This window comes from Phoca vitulina, unplaced genomic scaffold, assembly GCF_004348235.1.
Source record: "Phoca vitulina isolate PV1807 unplaced genomic scaffold, GSC_HSeal_1.0 scaffold34, whole genome shotgun sequence".
Taxonomy (NCBI): domain Eukaryota; kingdom Metazoa; phylum Chordata; class Mammalia; order Carnivora; family Phocidae; genus Phoca; species Phoca vitulina.
In genome coordinates this window covers 17,734,783-17,752,578 of record NW_022589737.1, presented here as the reverse complement: position 1 = coordinate 17,752,578, position 17,796 = coordinate 17,734,783, and the positions used below count along the sequence as shown (strand labels likewise).

The window sequence follows — 17,796 nt, the reverse complement described above, 5'->3', positions numbered from 1 at the left end:
CACAAACTCATGACAATGAAAGTAGCCTCACCATCCTGTGTCTGTCTTAATAAAGTAGTTCTGAAATTACATCTAGATGCAAGAGAGGTAAACCCTGGATTCAGAAACATGCAGTAGAGGGCGTCTTGGTGGCTCAGTTGGTTAAGCGACTGCCTTCAGCTCAGGTCATGATCCTGGAGTCCCGGGATCGAGTCCCACATCGGGCTTCCTGCTCAGCGGGGAGTCTGCTTCTCCCTCTGACCCTCCCCCCTCTCATGTTCTCTCTCTGTCTCTCTCTCTCTCATTCTCTCTCTCTCAAATAAATAAAATCTTTAAAAAAAAAACATGCAGTAGAGATAAAAAGGAAGAGCAAAACAATAGTAACAATAATAGTCACAATAATAACACCATTAATTAAGCACTGATTTTTCTTGATGAAGAGTAATCAGAAGTGAATATAATTAATTGCTGTCCCACTTAGTTCATGGAAACATTGTGAGGATCCCTTTTGTTTGAAATATCAATTGTACATATCCCAAATTAAAGTCGGTTATCCTCAGAGAGCCATGCTTCAACATGTAGGCTGTAACTAAGAAATTACCTTCTCTGCAGTCTGAAAATACTGTTTTACAAGGTCTTCTACTCTTAGGGTTGTTCCTTCTGAAGGTTTTGTGATGAGCTTCCCAAAGTTGATCTCTTCTCCTGGAAAAAAGAAGTCCGTGGAAAAATAGTATTTTCTGTGACAGTGTAAAAGTGCCCCAACTCATGGCAGGTTTGGTTCAGTACAGGAGGTATGGCCAAACTTGATTAATGATCAGCTTGCTCAACGTGGCAAATTTTGAGGAAAAACATGGCATTATTGCTAACAGCCGCAGTCTTTTCCTCAAAATGTGTATTTCTTTTCCTATCTCCAAGTCTTGGCTCCTATAGCTACTCTCAAAGGGTGATCTTCAGACCTCTGTTCTCCAAGACCATTTCAGGGAATGCTCAGGGCCAAAACTTTCGTAACGACACCAAGATGCTATTTACCTGTTCCGCTACACTGCCATTTGCCCTGATGATACAAAAGCAATTGTGGGTACAATCGCTGGTTCCTTATTATAAGTCAAGGCAATGGCTTGGAACTGTACAACACTCACCACCACATCCGCACAGCTCAAAGCAAAACAAAGAAAGCCAGTTTCACTTAAGAATGTCCTTGATGAAACTGTAGAAATTATTCATTTAATTAAATCTCAGCCCTTTTTAATATTCTGTGAGACAAATGGGATGTATGCTTACAGCACTTTTGCTGCATTCCTAAGCAGGAGAACTGTCTCACATATAGCAGGTAAAGAATACAATGAGTACACGGTAGGAAGCCAAGAAGCCGAGGGTCCAGGACCTACTCTGCTGATAATCTTTGTCAGGAAAACAAATATTAACTGTCTAGTGGATGTTGGACCTGGCCATGAAAACACAATGGTGAAAAGACAGGATCCCTGCCTGTAAGAGCAAATGATTACAATAAAGGTGGGAAATGCTACGAGAGGTAAAAACAGAGAGTATGACACACATAGAAGAAATAACCTAATTCTTCTCAGGGAAGGTTGAAAATAATGTGCAGGTATCAAATGCAGCTATCATTTGAATCAAGACTTGCCGAATGAATAAGATTCACTAAGCAAAACAGGAAAAAGAAAAAACTACTTGAGGCAGAGGGAAAACTATGTGCCATGGCCTGGAGGGTTAAGAAGCACAACGTTCAGTGTGTTTCTTGCAAAGTGTTGAAGACAAGTGAACGGAAATCTTTTTCAAATCTCAAGACAGTAGAATTAATACAACTTCCTAAGTACGATCACTACATTTTACGATGCCGGATACTATGTTTAGACTATTTACACACATTGTATCATCTAATCCTCACCAGGACTCTATGAGGCAGGCTCAGTCATTATCCTGATTTCACAGGCAAGAAGATCAAATAGAGAGCTTACGTAAATTGTACAATGTCACACAGGTACTTGAGAAGTAGAGCTGACCAAAATAACAAAAAATGCTTTCAATAAAACACGCAAAAGGGTTATTGTTTCCACTTAGCAATTTATGTTTAAACCAAAAAGGAATCATTAGAACAAAACTGACTATGTATGAAACTCAAGTAATAACGTACCAGTTCTATATTCTGTATTATTATGAACACTACACCCATAAAATCTCAAGGGATTGATAAGGATGGACAATTAAAGTAAACCACTATCAATGAGTAATTAAAGTTCATAGCATAAGAAAATAATTATCTGATAAGGATTTTTTCCTAAAAGAGTATTTTATGAGTTCCATTTAAATATCTGAACGAATGTTTCAGGTTGAGTTAACAGCACACAGAATTTGGTCACAATTTGACACTGAAAATCGAAGCTTATTAATAAAAAAAACCTAAGTAGCTTTACCTATAAAACAAGGGCCGTATTTTTCTATAAAAATTCTCTGACTTAATAGCTTTAAGAAAAGGCTCTATATTTAATATGATCAACATTTCTTATAAAAAGCATTATTTCAGCTGGATGGCCTATTTTTATAAATGCACTTAAAATAAGGGCAATTAGTTTTTATGAAATTTAATTAGGAATTAATTATCTGATCATGAGAAACAACAAACTATGAGATACTTCTTATTCCAAAAGACTGCAGTCTTCCTAAACCCTCTATACTCGAAAGTTGAAATATTTGATGCAAAATTTGAGTATATTCTCTGAACACTAATAATGTATAGTCAATAATATATATTTTGAGCAATAAATCTTTAAAGTCCGTGTGCACTGTTACTCAGCAGCACTGTTTTTAAAAATTACATCTCCAGAGAAAGCCTTCCCTTTCTTTACTGTTATCCACAGGTTTAAAATGATTGCTAATTTTTAGAAGACATGCGATTTAATTATTCCAACTGCCAGCTTAAGATACTAGAAATCATCATATAAAAATATTTTCATCATTTTCTATTTCTTTTACTAAAGACTGATTTTTTTAAACCCTATAAAAAGCATTTTTTAATTTGTGAAAATAACTAGCTTACCCGTGTTTTTCTTTTGTTCTTTATGTCTGAAAAAATGGATAACATCTTTTGGATTAGCTACCCGATCCACAAATTTCTGGCTAAAGCGAAGAACACTGAAAGGCTCAAAACCTCCACTATAGTCCACCTGGAAATACAAAATAAGCTATTAAGGCCTAGAATAGTTTACCAATTTCATTATTTATGCTTATGCTCAATACTTTAAAGCTAATATATGTTCTACAATTCATGTTAAAGATCATGATGGTGTTAGACCTTTTATTCTGTTGAGAAAACAAAGCTTCAAAGGTTTATGAGTTTACACGAGACATTTTGCACGATGGACCCAAGATACATCAAGAATTCCCACAAGGTCTGAATGTTTACATCCCCCTATGATAACATTAAGATAAAAGCCTAGGCACTGGGAGTACCACCAGGAAAGGAGGTGAGATTTCTAAACATAAATACTTAAACTTTCAAAACAGAAAGAAAATTCTCTCCTAAAATAAAATGCCAGCCCTAGATGCATTAGTTAATTGGTCTATCATCTTAGGGGTATACTTTCACACTAACAAAGAAATGCTGGAAAAGCCATGCAGGAAAAGAAACCAATGTGTTAGCTTTGAGAAATGATTACCTTCAAAGCACAGTATCTATTTAGAAGTCACAGTCCCTCTCAAGGCAGGCTCTTTCTAAGTTAAGAAATTTATAGTCATACAGAGACCTTTCCAAAGAGAAATGCATACTACATTTTTTTTTTCCCCAAGAGATAATAATCATTTCCCTAAACTAGCTGTTCTAAAAACAGACTCTGGGAACCAGCATCGTACCGCATCACTGGCCTATCCAAATTCCCCTAACCTCCACCCAGTTTACACTATTCATTACACTTAGCACTGGCTGGCATTTTGCTGCTACCTATTTTTTATGTCTCTCCTCACACCTCCACCTCCCATAAGCCCCATAAATTCAAAACCTCCTCTGTTTTATCATCACTGTGTCCCCCAGCATGCAGAACAAAATGTACTCAAAAAGTATTTGTTTACTGAATCATAAAATTAGTGAGAGCCCCCTACTTGATACAATGTACTTTTGGACTATTACTAATGAAAATACCTACTCTTTTGTTTCATGAATGATTTAATAATTCACTGTGTTTAGCAAAAGGAATGTCAATTTTCTATTTAACTGTACTTGGTTCTAATGGTATTAGGCGGACATGGATGAGAAACATGGGATCTTTTGCCCAGATAAAGAGAACTATGTGTTTCTCCCAAAGCAACTATGTATTACATCTCTACAGCAACCATGTTATAAAACAGAAAATGCTAAATGCTCAGGTTATTGGGTCTCCCCAAAACTCTTCTATACATTTTATCAATGATACTCCAGCTTAGGTTGATTTGTAAAATTTTCTGCTCCCAAGAGTCACAAAACTCGTTCACTAAGCAAACTTTACTGAGGAGTCCACAATGTGCTAGGCATTCTGCTAAGGGCCAGGGATACAGCCATAAAGAAGTATAATCTTGGCTGTCAAGAAATTCACAAGCTGACTGGGAGGACAAACATGTAAATAAATAAGTACAAGCAGAATGGGAATGGTACTTAACAAGTACATACAAAGCAGACCGAGGGCACAAAGGTAGAAGCACTGATTCTGAAGGGAGGTCAAGACAGGCTCTTGGAAAAGGGGAAAGCTTTAAGTGGATGTTGAAGAAGATGCTATGGAAGGAGAGAAGCACATTCCACACAGCAGGATCAGCATGGGCGAAGGTACAAAAGAGTGAAATAAACTCCACTGGACCCAGGAACAGTAACTTTTAGTCTAATATAGCTGGAACTTAGTAGGTTCTCGCAGAAAAAGGAGGTAGAAGCCAAAGATGTCAGTTTTGACCAGGTCATGTAAACCCTTGAATGCCATGCAAGACTTGTTCCTATTAGCACTAGGGGATCATTAAGTCATTTTCAACAGGAAAGACATGCAAGACTGTGTTTTACAAAGTCTTTTTACAAAGATGACTTTGGCATTAGTGTGAAGAGGCTAGAGGTGGGGGGGGAGGGAGAAACTGAAGGCAGAGTCAGGAAGGAAGCTGCATTTATAGGCCAGATAAGAGAAAATCAGGGTTCAACTTCAGCAATGACAATGGGATAGACAGAAAGGACCAGATTACTTACTGTGCAACAGGTAATATTTAATTCATTTTGATCTTGTAAATCTACGAGGTACAAACCAAGGGACAAAAGATCCAACTGTTCAAGGTCATATAGTAACCCAGGCATTCTGGCTCTCAATTATACCCTTTATCTTCACACTATATATCCCAGAGTTTCTCAAATTTTAATGTGCATACAAATCTCTTAGGGATCTTGTTAAAATGCAATTCAGTGGGTCTGATATAGGGCCTGAGATTCTGCATTTTAAAAAATTTCCCACATGAGGGGCGCCTGGGTGGCTCAGTTGGTTAAGCCACTGCCTTCGGCTCAGGTCATGATCCTGGAGTCCCGGGATCGAGTCCCGCATCGGGCTCCCTGCTCGGCAGGGAGTCTGCTTCGTCCTCTGACCCTATCCCCTCTCATGTGTTCTCTCTCTCTCAAATAAATAAATAAAATCTTTAAAAAAAAAAAAAAAAAATTTCCCACATGAGGGGCGCCTGGGTGGCTCAGTCAGTTAAGCTTCTGACTTGTGATTCTGGCTCCAGTCACAATCTCAGGGTTGTGAGATCGACCTGACCGCTAGGCATGGAGTCTGCTTGGGATTCTCCCTTGCCCTCTGCTTCTCCCTCTCACTCTCTCTCCCCCTCCCTCTCTATAAGTAAATAAATAAATAAATAAAAGCAGTAATTGTTTCCCAGGTGATGTCAGTGCTGTTTTGATTATTCCTTGAGTACCAGGCTTTGGGGTGTGGGGGTGGGGGTGGCTCTTGGACCTCAACAAGGAGGTCTAAGCTGGAGGTAGAGATGTGGGCATCATCACTCTATAGGTGGTCCTTAAAGCCATATGCCTAGGCTGAAAAGAGGGCTAAGAGAGAGGACGGGTCAAACATAAGTCGAAGATAAGAAAGCCAAAGAGTGATTCAGCCAGATGAAAACAAGCTACTCACTTTGACAACTGAACATCTTTTCTACCTGAGCCTTGTTTATAGTGGACTGAGGAACAGAATGTTAAATGAGTAGGAAGGGCTATGTATTTCGAGGGGTTTGGAAGAAAATAAAAGACAGGTGCAGAACTAACTGAAGGAAAAGGCAGAGGGACAAAAAAAAAAAAAAAGAGACCTGTTACTTTTTTTATATGATGATGGAAACAAATAAGTAGGTTTCCAGGCATAGGAAGCGCTTCAATTTCTTTAAATTTTTTAATACTCTAAAATACTTAATTCTTTCCACATATTTCTCAAGCACTTGCTATTTGCCAGAACTGTTCTGAGATCTCTGGATACATTAGTTAACAAAATTCACAAAGTTCCATGCTCTCATGGAGCTTACAGTTTTGTAGTTGAGGACACACGATAACCAAAATAAATACATTGCATATAGTAGGTTAAGAGGATGTGTTGTGGAGAACAAAGAAAAGAACAAGCAGAAGAGGGTAAGTGAAATCAGGAGTGCTGGTGAGCAGATATGGGGGTGCCATCTCATTGGGGGGCCTCACTGAACAGATGAGGGGAGAGTGTGAGAGTAGAGAGCTGCAGGAGGTCACAGGGAGTGAGGGGAGAGAGAGAGTAAAAGATGGAGTCAGACTTGGCCAACCTATTAAATAGAAAACAGACTATTCAGAAAATGAAAAAAATAAAAAAAAATCAAATTTATCAGAATCAAACTATGATTAAATCAAATCCTGACAGCTTTATTATTTCTGGTGCCAGATGGTGATTGCTTTTATTACTGTATATACTCTTCTTACTAATTTTTTTAAAAAAATTATGTAAACTGTGTAGTACTACCCTCTGAAAATCAATAAAGTTTAATTTATCTACATAGGACTTACTCGCAGTCGTATAAGAGGCTTCTCTGGCTGTCGAGAATTTCCCAGACGTTCTCGTTCAGCATTTTCAAGCATTTCTTTAATCTCAAAATAAAAATATTGTCATGACTTGGGGGAAGGACACTACTCTAGTGGGTAGAGGTCAGAGAGGACATTGTTGAACTCCTACAATGCAACCTCCCACAACAAAGGATTACCCAGTCTAAAATGTCAGTTGTGTCAAGGCTGAGAGACCTGACATAGGCCTGACCAATCAATCCATTTTCCACCTCCCAGGGACACACACATGACCTCAGTCTAACAGAAAGCAGTGCTAGGAGTTGATCTGGAATGACTGGGAAAACAGGTTCTTTCTGCTCTAAGGACTTTGTGAGTCTGGGGGCCACCCGGTGGATATACTGTCCTCAGGGTGAAGCTTCAGACAACTACCTACAGAGCGGGTGTCATGGGGGCTAAACACAGAAACTGCAGTCTTAATATGAGTTTTTGGGTCTAGTCCTCTTGAAACCAGCATACTCTTCAACTTTTCAGCTATGTGAGTTACATGTTGCCAGGAAGGCCGTGACACTGGGTGAGTGATTTCATCTAAGGTTCGGTTATTCTTTCCATAAAATGCAGATGACAGGCTCTACCTACCTACAGCACTGTTGAGTGGATTAAATGCAAAATGCTATCAACAGTGCCCAGAATATATGAGCGATCGATGAATATCAGTGATAATTGTAAGAATTATAAGCAATTAATGGTATTAAGCTGTCAATTTACATATTATCAAGTGCATTTGCACAACTTCAGCAGCAGCTCTAGAATTTCTCAGAAGTTCAGGGGTGGCAAATCCGCATGGAAGGTGAGGTATGGTGCTTATGCGGAAGCTACAAGGTGCATAGCAGACACATTTAAAGATTTCATATGGGGTACCTTTCAGGGTGAAAGGGATGCTTAACAGAGATTATTAGAGATGCTAAGGCTTTCCTCATTCTCCACAGTATCCTCCCATTCCCAGTCAAAGCCACCACCTGCTTTCATAAATAAAATGAACAAATTATCAAATCAGAATAAAAACAAAGAAAAGATTATGTGTAGGTTTTCGAGGAAGAGGAATGGAACTGGGAGGGGGCTTAATTAAACAAAGTTTCTTCTACCTTTAACATTCTTCCATCTCCAAGACTAAAAAAATGTCTTTGATACAATTAAACTCATTTATGGAACAGCAGTGCTTCCTTATGGGCTTCATGAGACTGTAACAAGTACAAAGACTTCTTCCACTCTACGGAAGTATTTAATTCAATGTAAATCAACTCTCAGCTAAAGCAGATCTCATTGACCTTTATCTAGAGGAATTACCTTCTCCAAACAGAAGCTCTGTATGGCCTGGGTTACTTTAGGATTATCTGGGTTAAAAATGTCTGGATGATCAGCCAGAACAATATCCTCCATGAAAAACTGCCGCACTGTGTGAAGAGGAATTTTCTGCATATTCATCTTCCTTCCTTTTATACGCAGCAAACCGACATGTCTGAAATGAGGAGGGAAATGAAAGCCTAGTCACTCTGTGAATTTTCTTGGGAAAATGTGCACACCAAAACTATCGTTATCTCTAAGTTCCTACAAAATATTTCTCTATAAAATCATACTCTTAAAAAAATTTTTTTAACAACTTAATGTTTTATCACCGGAAAAAAATGTTAACATTCTTCCCCAGAATAAAATCCACTTATCCCTCCCTGCCTAAACAAATAAACACTTCAGTGAGGGAAGACAGACCGACAGTAGGCAGGACATAATGTTACCAGGACTATGACAGTAGTATCGATGGTACAGACTATCACACATATATAGATTATGCGTGAGTATATACGTACACACACATGCATAAAATGAATTAGCAGAACTCTGAAGAAAAAAAGCCAAACTTACATCCTACCATATTCTTTAAACCTATTATTATCATAACAATCAAAATCTGAGTGGATTCAAAAGGTGAAATCCATTATAAAAACTGGGCTTAATCACTGTTAACTACTTTATCATATAATTCCCCTAAAGAATTAAAAGAAATGAGATATGCTATAATGTTGCATTTATAACCAGAAAAATCTCAATTAAATGGCTTTAGGTGAATTTGTTTATAAATGGACTTTGTGAAATTAGTAATCATCATCCATAGCACTCTAACTTGAAATTTAATTGGTAAAAGTGTTAGCCCCGAATATGTCTAATGAGCAGCAAAATCATTAACACTACTGGGATGCTATCCTGTTGAAAATGGCTTTAAGATCTGGGAAAATAGTAAGACTACATCAAATAACTAATCTTCATAAAGAAATGTATCATATGAAAAACCATCAGTACTTTGAACCTGTAGGATGATTATAGCAAGAATTTCATTTTAATTGATTTGCAAAACAAAACAATTACTTACTTCTTTACAGCTTCTCCTGGGGAAAGAGAAGTAACCACTGAACTTCCAGGTTGTGATACATAAAAGAGCTGTTGTTCATTTTTGGTTGGAGCTATTTTACACTCATGTTCATGGCCCCAGATAACAAGATCAATGAAGTCATCCAAAAATTGTTCTGGAATGAAGTTAGTACTTCCGTGTTTACTCCTATACCAAGATTTTAAAAAATAAATATAAATGTCCAGAGATACAGAAACACTTCATAGCAAGCAAAGCTGTACAGATCTTTCTTTCTCCATTCATTAAAGCCTTATTACATCTCTTATTTGTGCCAGAAACTATTCAAGGGATTAGGGGTGCAAAGATAACACCTAATTCCTCCCCTCAAAAGGTTTACAAACTTGCAGGACACAGACAAGTAGGAGCTGCAAGAGAGAAACTGGTCAATTCTACACTGAGAGGCAGATTGCAAAAGGTTTTACAGAGGGAAAGTCAGAAAAGCATGCACTCCATCAACAGTGTGGCTGAGCAGAATGAATGCAGGGAAGAGCTGGGAGTGAAATCAGAAAAGCAGCAGTACGAGTTCTATCAATAGTGAAAATGTATAAATCGCTTTGATTATATGTAAGGTGGGGGGGGGGCGGCCAGAAAATGAAAGTGAGTTAAGTCTAAACTTTGTAGAATAAAAACAAATTTCTAAAGATGTCCAGCCATTTTTTAACATGTTTGTTTACTGATAAGAATGGGAGTTAAGAATTTCAGTCTTACATAAGAGATGAGTTTTCAATATTAAATAAAACATTGTATGAAGATTTGCAAACTCCGGTTTTATACCTAGATTAGTTGTCATTATTAAAAGATATGTGAAAACCCAAAGTGAGGAAAGACAAGAAGGAAGTTTTCCCTAACACTGACTTTATCACTGGGAATTTAAGTAAAAGTGATCAAATACTTCAACCTAGCATTCACTTAAGGCAAATCAATATTCATTCATTCAAGAACATTTCCTGCAGGTCTACTCTGTGCCAGGTGTCCCAGGCCTCTTCTAGATACTGGAGACACAGCAGGGAACAAAGTCCTTGCTAGTGGGGGAGTACGTACATGTGTGTGCATGTGTACTCATACATAATCTGTCAGGTGGTGGTAAGTGCTATAAAGAGAAATAAAGGGAGAAGTGACACAGAACGGGAATGTTACTATGCAGAGGGTGGTCAGGATAGGCCGCTCTGCCAGGCGACACATGAGCAGAGAACCACACAAGGGATCAAGCATGCAAGGGAAGAAAGTCCTCGGCAGAGGGCTGAGTCCTGGACAGAGTCCTACAGCAGATCGATGGCAGAGGTGTTGAAGTGGTAATGTATTCAGTGAGTTCAAGGACAGCAAGGAGAGGAGCATGGTAGAGCAAAAGGAATGCAAGGAAGAGCTGAAAGTGAAATCAGAGAAGCTGCAGGCTCGTGTATCTAGGGATATTTTTATGTAAAAAACGTCTATCTAGGGTATGACATAATCACAGTTACTGAAGAAACACAGAATAACTTGAATACTATATAACACACCTGTGCCTTCATAGAGCACCGACTCTTCATGGAAGAGGGAAGATTATGCTGGTGGGCTGACTCTGATTTGTGACTTAAAAGTTGACCAAAACATCCCTATGGAAATATTTTGTATGATAAGGTGCTCTTCTACTTCAGAGTCTACTTTCTTTTTCAGCCAGAGAAAGAAACCGGCCCATGTATAGACACAAATTGGAAATAAAGTAAAATATAAAAGGCTCCTGAAAAGTCACTCACTAGGACAAACCCTGTTTTTTAAAAGTCCATGAAAGCAATAAAAAAGTACGTAAGAATGGAGAAGGTGACAAATGAGCCTAACAGTATTACAAAAGAACTGCATAATCATGTTGAAGGGGCTGGGGGAAAAGGAGATGGCCTAAGTAAGTCCAGAAGTGGTGTTTTAACTAGATATAGTAAGGCTAAAGACTAAAATAACTTATGTAAACACTAGTTGGCAAATTTGTTTCTCATGGGTACAGGTCAGCAATTTTGAAATTACCTTATATGTCAACCAAAATTGAAAAAATTAAGTAAATATATTATAGATAATATGATCCAGGTTTCTGTTAGAGAAAGAACTCCCACATAAAAAAAGGGAGAAGAAAAAAAAATGAACCCTGTCGGGCTGGGTTAGAATAACTACAAACTCATGCTTGCCTGTGTGTTTTTAACAAACACAGATGTGTATTCACAGGTTAGGATATATACACATATTTCCTTAACTCTGATCACTGAGGGCTGAGAGAGTCCCAGCTGCAACAAGCACATCTATCGGCCATATCTGGGTTTCTAAATACTGTTCTCCAAAAAAGGCAATCAGGGCTCCACGGAAAAGTGGTTGATTCCAGGGCTAGGGTACAAAATACAAGATGAGCCTGGAGCATCTTGTGGTACCAGAAAGTGAAGGACATGATCAAAAATAAATAAATAAAAAGGAAGAGGGCATGATGAAAGGACAAAGAGGCTAAAATACAAGAACTCTCAATGGTCAAAACTGGAACAATTAGAGCAACAACAACAACAAAAAACCTGACAGTACTGGATTATAACTCAAAGGATAAAATAAATATCCTTCAAGTCCGTAACAACATAAATAAATGAACAAATAAACGAGAGAGAAGGGACAAATCTTCCTTATAGAAGAATTTCAATTAATAAATGCAGAAAGAATGAGGGAAAATAAAAAACAACAATTGCAACACCACAGTATTCATTGCTGGAAATGAGATCCACCAAAGGATGCTAAAATTAGCGGGCAAAATTTTAAGGCCAAACAGGATATTCATATACCCTCCAAGTATTTTTCCCAAAATATTAATTACAAAATGGAAAATGGGACCTTGACCCTGGAGCAACCTGGCATACACCACCTTCATCAAATGATCAATGTTATCATCACCAGCAACTAACCATTATCAACATCATACTACCCATTCCCATTCCCGATGCTGCCATTCCACCTCTCATTCTGGTTGAAGTTCTTGGAGTCACTTATGATTTTTCCTTCTGACTTTTCCCTACTTTGGGATAGTAGAAAGGGTAGCAGAACTGGGAAGCCCTAAGCGAGTGGAAGAACAAACTCCCAGTGGTGCCAACTTATAGGGAGACCGCACTTACTAAAACCCTGGCCTGCTCCTCCTCCTTTGAAACCCACTGTTTGGGAGCGCACATAAGGCTGCCTCGTAAAGCCTTCTCTTTCACTGGGCACTTAGTGGGCTTTAGTACCAGAGTATTCTGCACTGAATAAATAATCTGTTCAGTAATAAATTATACAATCAGGCCCAAACCCCTTTGGATTCTTCCTTGTAACTTCTCAGGTTTGTCCCTTCCACATCAGTTTCACCGCCATCACTACCGTCATTCCACACTTTAACTGGAGTCACCACACAATACATCCTGCATCGAGTCTTCTGTCCTTTCAATCAGTCCTGCACCCTACCAATAGATCAAACTTCTTCAAAATGCTAACAAAAGGCAGCTGATCTAGCTATATTTAATATATTCTAGAAAAACACCTGATATATGCATCAGGAGATGCATGTAAGAGTATTCACAACAAAAAGGTTTAAAAAAGCAAGACTCTGGAAATAACACAAACATTCACCAACACAAGAAAAACTGTAACTGTACAGATCAGTGAAAATTAATTATGCTTTTAAGCATCAAAATGGATGAATCTTAGTAATATAATGTGGAAAATAATAAGCCAGCTACAAAATACACAGCAGGGTTCCAGTTTAACCAAAACTAAATAAAATACTCGTGAAAGATATAGATGTGATTAAATGATAAAGAAAAGCAACAGACTGATTAAATACAATTAAAAATAGTGTTTCCCTCTGGGTATGTAGAAAGAGATGGGGTCAAGGAAGTGCATGGGATAATGTACTGGTAATGTTCTACTTCTCTGCTGAATTTAAGAGTATTCAATTTTATGGTTATTCTTGTGCCTTATCCATATGTCATAAATATTCTTTACAGATACGATTTATTGGAAACAATTTCAAAATGCAGTCACACAAAGCACATGTAAGTTTTGCATGATCCTGCACTGACAACTTTCAAAGAATAAGGAACATTTTATGGAAATATGGAAGCCTGGAAACAGAGATTTGAGGAACCTCAATACTTGACTCAAAAATTTAGAAAAAAAATTTTTTTTCCCAAAGAATACTTTTACCTGTTCTGATGAATCACAAATAAGTTAAACCAAGAGTTCTCATCTTCTTTTGGTCTCAACATTGTTACTTTTTTATTGACGAACATTCGATAGAGCCTTTCATCTGGAATGGAACCTGAAACAGACATTATTTTAAAACTGGTTTCTTACTTGGTTTAAAAATCAATGTTTTCCTTCTAAATTATGTGCTTCTTTAAGTATTTCATTTTCTTATTAGAGATATATTTGAAATCTGGAATCATTATTTACAAATGATTGTGTTCCAGGTTCTTGCATGACAGCTGCTGAGAAGACACTTGTAATTTAAAAAGTGTTTCCCATGCCAGGCCTACATACCTTCAAAATCTGGAAAACATGGAATGAAAATTTGAAGTTTTCTATGCTTAAATTCTTATTAAAATTTCCAGTAATACTGTTTTTCACTATCCCTTTATTTATTATACATACTTTTGATCTAATATACACATTATAAACTAGAAATGTTAAAAAGGATGAGAATACTTAAATACATTTATTTTTTTATCTCATTCTTTTTAACATCTCTATTTTATAATGTGTGTATCAGATCACTATTCTTATATATATATTTTTAAATAAGGATATTATGCTTTTTATTAATATAATGACTTTTAAATAATTCTTCCTGTACCCCAAAGGATCACCTTAGTCTAGTGGAGAAGGCCAAAAAAACAACTAAATACATAAATTCCACTTTTAAATATCATAAAAGGGAAAAAGGATGCTAAGATGGCAAATATCAGTGGGGGGACAAGTTGCTACTTTATGCAGTCATTAGGGAAGGCCCTGGAAGAAAAACCAATAATGCAGAAGCCAAGAACTGGAAAAAGTCTAGCTTCTTAAAGAGAATTTCTAGAGTGTGACCAATGGAACAGATGGTGGAATGCAGAACATATAAACTGGAAACAAAAAAGTCAAGACATACGAAGTCCAGGGCATTAGAAGGTTGATCTACTTAGGTGTTGAAGCCTTGAGAACGCTGACAAAATCTGAAAGTAGGTAGGTGAAAAATTTGAGGGGAAAGGGCAGGGCAGTTTAGCCAATTAGCCTCAAGGGGGGCAGGGTGTTTATAGACAGGAAAGGAAGTGGCAAGCAGGGAGAAGGGGGATAAGTGATTCCTTCCCCCCACCCCCCTAGCCCGCTTCTGCCTTAAAGTCTGTAAGAAGCCAGAGAGAAGCGTGTGGGACACAGAACCTTAGGGATCAGTCAGTTTCCCTGTAGGTCGGGAGTAGAGAAGAAACGTGAGATGTGGGAATCTGTTAACTGTAGAGAGAGGGCTGGGGTGAGAATGTGGGGTGGGGGGTGGAATCCAGTTAAGGAGAAAAGAACAGGATGAAATGAGAGTTTGGGAGAAAATGGATGACCTGAGCAATGCTCCAGGCAGTGCCTGAGGCATATTGGGATCTGGCTTAGTCTGAAAGTAGGAGATTACCCATTTTCTGCAGATATGATCCCTAGCACTGCAGTGATTAAAATACCTATTAGCATCTTTTGAAAAAGTATATTTCACTTCTTGCTCTACCACTTGTGAAATCAGACATAACACTCTGATCTCATTTTCCCTCTCTCTAAAATATAGATAACCATGATGCTTTTCTACTTTTTAGAAATCATGAGGGTGCCTGGGTGGCTCAGTCATTAAGCGTCTGCCTTTGGCTCAGGTCATGATCCCAGAGTCCTGGGGTCAAGTCCCACAACGGGCTCCCTGCTCAGCGGGGAGTCCGCTTCTCTCTCTGACCCTCACCCCACTTGTGCTCTCTCTCTCGCTCGCTCTCAAATAAATAAATAATCTTAAAAAAAAAAGAAAGAAAGAAATCATGAAAACTGGACAAAGACTGTAAACGTTCCCTAGGGTAAGTATTTACATAAACCACCCATCATAATTATTCTTTTAAAAAACATATACAAAGAGGGGCTCCTGGGTGGCTCAGTCGGTTAAGTGTCTGCCTTTGGCTCAGGTCATGACCTCAGGGTCCTGGGATGGAGTGCCCAGTCAGGTTCCCTGCTCAGCGGGGTGTCTGCTTCTCCCTCTCCTGCTCCCCCTGCTTGTGCTCTCTCTCAGTTGGGCAAATAAATAAATAAAATCTTAAAAATAAAATATACACACACATACACACAGAGACTTGAATGAAGTAAATAAAGTCTCCTAAGCTTCTATTATATTAAAATCACTCAAAAATATAAAAACTATGTTAAGGCTACAGTGTGAAATTTTTCCTAATTTCTCTCAGGGCCCATGATTTAACATGGAATATAATTTTTAAAATTATACACAATAAAAACAGCAAAGCTATAGCATTCATAAAACAAAGTATCAAGCTGAACTTAATCCAAGGAAGACTCAACAAACAGACTTTGAATGCACTCTAAATTAAATATTCTTTGATTTTTTTGTTCATATGGAATCAAGCTTAGCAAATAGGTTTTTACCTACTGGACACTAAATAAATTGAAGACAGCCATGTTGATAAAGCAAATATTCTGAGCATTACAGATGACAGCTCTGAGCTAGCAACGTCTAACAAAAATACAATGCGAGCCTCTAACGCAGGCCAAATATGTAATTTTAAATTTTCTAATAACCATATTAAACCAAGTAAAAAGAAACAGGTGAAATTAATTTATTTAAGCTAATATATTAATAAGGTATTTTACATTTTTTTCTTAGTCTTGGAAATCTCCTGTGATTTTATATTTACAGCGTATCTCAATTCAGACCAGCCGCATTTCAAGTGCTCAGTATCTACATAAAGCTGGTAGTTATTGTACTGGACAGTGAAGCTTCAGACATTTCAAAGACTTCCAAGATACGAAAATGCAGCTTTTCAAATTACTCTATAATTCTAACATTCAGGATTCTATATCTGAGTCTAAAAGAAAGAAAAAAATCAACAACAGAAACTAAAGGAATTTTTTTTTTAACCAAAACTGCTATTAAAAGAAGTATCAAGGGGTAGTGGTCCTTATTAAACACAAAAAATTTCAACCAAAACCTTCTATCATTTTTTATAGTCACTCATCAGGAATAATTAGAATGGCCTCACTTTTTTCCATACATCAACAAATTTAATTCCAGAATTTGATTTCAGTTGTTGTTTAAGCAACTATTTATTGACATAAACAGTAAAATAAAATCATCTTACCTAAGCCATATAGAGCAATTTTTGTGCTTCCTTTTTGGAGCAAAACTGGACTAATGTCTATCTTCTCCACAGACATTGAACGTCCAAAGTGATTTACAAATCCAGCACAACTTAAAATATCTAGGGCGCAGAGTGCGTCTGCCTATGCAAAATATTTTCAAAGAATATTAATGTATATCTAAAAAGAAGTAATCTACATATCACATTATTACCTATTAAAGTATATTCCATATACTAACTAAAACAGATTAAGATAGTGACTTCTCAAAACAAAATTACAATAGCAAAAGTATTTGCTACCTTTCTTCAATTACAAATGACCTACTGCAACTGGAACCACGTGCTAAATACACAGTTAACATTTCATCAAAACTTATGATGTGGGGCGCCTAGGTGGCTCAGTCGGTTAAGCATCTGTCTTTGGCTCAGGTCATGATCCTGGGGTCCTGGGATCAAGCCCCGCGTCAGGCTCCCTGCTCAGTGGGAAGTCTGCTTCTCCCTCTGCCCCTCCTCCTGCTCATACTCAACTCGTGCTCCCTCTACCCCAAATAAATAAATAAAATCTTGAGAAAAAAAAAAACTTATGATGTCTTGGCCACCAAAAATAAAAACCAGGGGCACCTGGGTGCCTCAGTTGTTTAAATGTCCCACTCTTGATCTCAGCTCAGGTCTCGATCTCAGAGGCATGAGTTCAAGACCAGCACTGAAAAATAAATTAATTAATAAAAACCAGCCCTGAATTAAGTACTTTGTAATATTAAGCAGACCTCTTAAGCCATGGGGAAAAAAAAACTAGGCAACTAATGATTTATGATATTAATGATCAGATAAAACAAAAAGATATTTTAAGTGCAGGACCTCTATTATTGCTTCCCCATCAAACAGGCAATAAGATGATCTAATTTAGATTTAAAACTTTTGATGAGAAATCATTTCCTACAGGTAAGATTTTGAGATAAGAGACACAAACACCAGGTAAACTATAAAGTTTTATACAAATG

At 37.6% G+C, this 17,796-nt stretch overlaps 1 protein-coding gene across 8 annotated transcripts in view; it reads right to left on the bottom strand.

Moving 5' to 3' along the window:
- The window catches only part of MRE11 (MRE11 homolog, double strand break repair nuclease), a 78,829-nt gene that overhangs the window by 44,100 nt on the left and 16,933 nt on the right, over positions 1–17,796 (bottom strand). For 7 of the 8 annotated variants that reach the window (XM_032426228.1, XM_032426225.1, XM_032426227.1 and 4 more), the window contains 7 exons: positions 16,796–16,937; positions 13,635–13,749; positions 9,420–9,605; positions 8,342–8,513; positions 7,001–7,081; positions 3,035–3,161; positions 581–681 (listed from right to left, as the gene is read on the bottom strand). In XM_032426228.1, the coding sequence (XP_032282119.1) occupies positions 581–681; positions 3,035–3,161; positions 7,001–7,081; positions 8,342–8,513; positions 9,420–9,605; positions 13,635–13,749; positions 16,796–16,937 (924 nt within the window). The remainder of the gene's footprint in view (positions 1–580; positions 682–3,034; positions 3,162–7,000; positions 7,082–8,341; positions 8,514–9,419; positions 9,606–13,634; positions 13,750–16,795; positions 16,938–17,796) is intronic. The other variant, XM_032426230.1, reaches the window with a different exon arrangement.